This window comes from Bombus huntii, chromosome 6 (assembly GCF_024542735.1).
Source record: "Bombus huntii isolate Logan2020A chromosome 6, iyBomHunt1.1, whole genome shotgun sequence".
NCBI lineage: Eukaryota > Metazoa > Arthropoda > Insecta > Hymenoptera > Apidae > Bombus > Bombus huntii.
The window spans coordinates 17,191,749-17,194,330 of NC_066243.1; the positions used below are offsets into that span (position 1 = coordinate 17,191,749).

The 2,582-nt window shown below is 40.1% G+C and overlaps 1 protein-coding gene across 2 annotated transcripts in view; it reads left to right on the forward strand.

The window, feature by feature from the left end:
• LOC126866796 (choline transporter-like protein 1) overlaps nt 1–1,444 on the forward strand; it is a 54,384-nt gene extending 52,940 nt beyond the window's left edge. For both annotated transcript variants that reach the window (XM_050620756.1, XM_050620755.1), the window contains exon 17: nt 17–1,444. In XM_050620756.1, coding sequence (XP_050476713.1) covers nt 17–70 — 54 coding nt within the window. In that variant the 3' untranslated portion in view covers nt 71–1,444. The remainder of the gene's footprint in view (nt 1–16) is intronic.
• Nucleotides 1,445–2,582: the final 1,138 nt, after the last annotated feature.

Here is a 2,582-nt window from a genome sequence, read left to right on the forward strand (position 1 = left end):
TCTGTCTTTGTTTCAGGAATTCGTTGAAAACAGCAAGAAAGCTCTTCGATACGCGGATCATCACTCGTAACGACGTTTTATTGCTCGTTAAAATATTACACGGCATTTCGAAGATACCCGAACCTTCGGATCGTGTCTTCGAAACCATCGTGGCACGAAACACGCGAAAATGCCTGGCGAATGAACGTTATATTAAACTTCGAACGTTCCATTTCGCGAATTTTCCAAAAACACGTCGCGTGTTTCTTTACCTCTGTTTCTAAGTACAAGTACAGTATCACGTAGAAAAATGTAAGTGGTAGGCAATTTAGATCACGGATCTCTGCTGACTGTCTGTTCTAGATCCTAATTACAACTACAACTACTGTAACTATAAAGGAAGACATCCTATAGGTAGATTATCTATATTTTTTATAATAACGAATAAGAAAGATAAGCTTGAACAGACTTTTAAACGAACAATAAACGTAACTCAAATTACGACTGATCGACGAGTACAACGAAGAGCTGTCTGTATCTTAACGCGTAATTTTCACGTAACGCTGTATTTGTATTTAGTTGCGTAAATGCAGTGTACGCACAAATGTTCGCGTTCTTCCAATCGCAAGGATGAACGGAATTATAGTTATTGTTTTCACGTTACGAATTGCCACGAGTCATCTTCGTCAAAGAAATCCGTGTGCTAATCTAAGCCACCCAAAGTGTTATATCGTATTTATGTTATATTATATTCTGCGATTTTTGCAGCGGCGCAGCTTGTTGTACGTATACGAACAACAAATATGATAACATTCCGGTCCGTACGAAATCGTACGAGAAACATCGAACGAAATATTTCTTTTATACAAATCGATCGCTTCTCCATGACTCGTTCCAAGCGTACGTAGACGTACCGTTCGTGTGCATTTACTCGCGTCGATAATATATCGCGTGGAATATCTCTTCTATCGTGTGAAACATCTCGTTTGTATTGTATTAGCGTATAAATGTATTAGCGTATAAATAATAATCGAACAGTCGCGAAGAGATATCGCTGCAACATTGTCAATAGTCCAAACAAGCATCGTCTTGGAACACGTTCGAAACTTGGTAGCGCGTTTACCAAGAGCCTTTTGAACGCCTGCCAGCGATTTGAAAATTTATGAAAAGGCGATACTGCGAGCGGAAGTGCACTTAATGCAGCGACGATAACGCTATCTCCGAGTAATTGCAGTCGCATCGACCATCGCGTGTCTAGGTATATATATCCACTCCCTTTCTTTCACGCAACGAAACCGCCCATCGATAATACGCGCATCTCCAGCGTCACACCTTTCGATGATCGATCGTCGACAATGAACAAGTACAACGTTATTTTTAAATATGGTCGCAGCTTTAAGTCACACGATCACCTCCTCCGAAACATTATAGTATTATAATTTTAATAAAATTCGTATTTTATGAACGTTCTCGTGCGACGAACACGCAATTTATCTAATTTTACAAAACACGTTCCTTCTCTCCACTCCTCGAGCATCCATGTTCATCTCTTCTTCTGGTTAGTCGAGTTGCTTGCATTCGATCGGTAGTATTCGAATACACCTCGATCTGAATATTTATACGACTTGAAATATTCTTTCAAATTTCTTTATTTACGGTTATTGGTCGAGTCACTTGGATCCGAGCAACGGGAAACGTTTCATCGAAGCGAACCTTGAATTTTACTTGACTTGAAACATCCTTTAAAGTTTCCAGCAAGACTGCGGTTCTTGCAACTATTCCCTGACTTGAACGAAACAACAATAGCCGGGCAAACTATTATTTCGAGTTCCATCCTCGTTGATATCAACTCTCCAAACTAAATCGAGTTTTCTGAACTTCTGCCACGTTCGACTACAGTTTTACAACGGTTCTCTGCAGGGTTCGATTTTAGTCCACGTGTCGCGTTCAAATTTATTCTCCTTCGTTCTGATCCTTCGATCAACAAGACTAGCAATAGACGTTAGTGACAAAAAAGAAAAAATAGAAAAGAAGACAGTCTAAATAAACATCTTTTTAAAAACCGAAATTTCTTTCGTGCTCTTTTAAAATTGAAATTTCTCTGACTTTAAATCACCGAACTAATTCGAACGAGCTTTATTCCGGCCTAAAAATATCGACCACCCAAGGCCATTCTCTCCGCTGTATATTTTAAATACGATCCATTTAACGTACGTAAACGTGGCAACCCTCTTCCACTTTCTTCCAAAGGCTAGAGAAGGCAAAGAACAGTAACGACTGTAAAGGATAACTAGTCAGGGAAGGATGGGGTTCGGTGGACTTGGATCTTTGCACCCACCTATGGTAACTATTATTAACTCTACTTCAACCATCTCCTGCTGCGATTTGAAAAGTAGGAGAGAAAAAGAATGAATCTTAAGGAGAGGAAGTCATCGTGGGAGAAACTTAAGACACAGCGTCAGCAGACTTGCTCCTCGTGGTTCATTTTTTTCTTTTCTCGTTTATTCTGTTTCGGGCACACAGTTTATTGCATGAATGATTTATACGATTCCGGTATATCGCGACGACACACGGTCCTCGTCACCGGAGCACGCGAATGGATC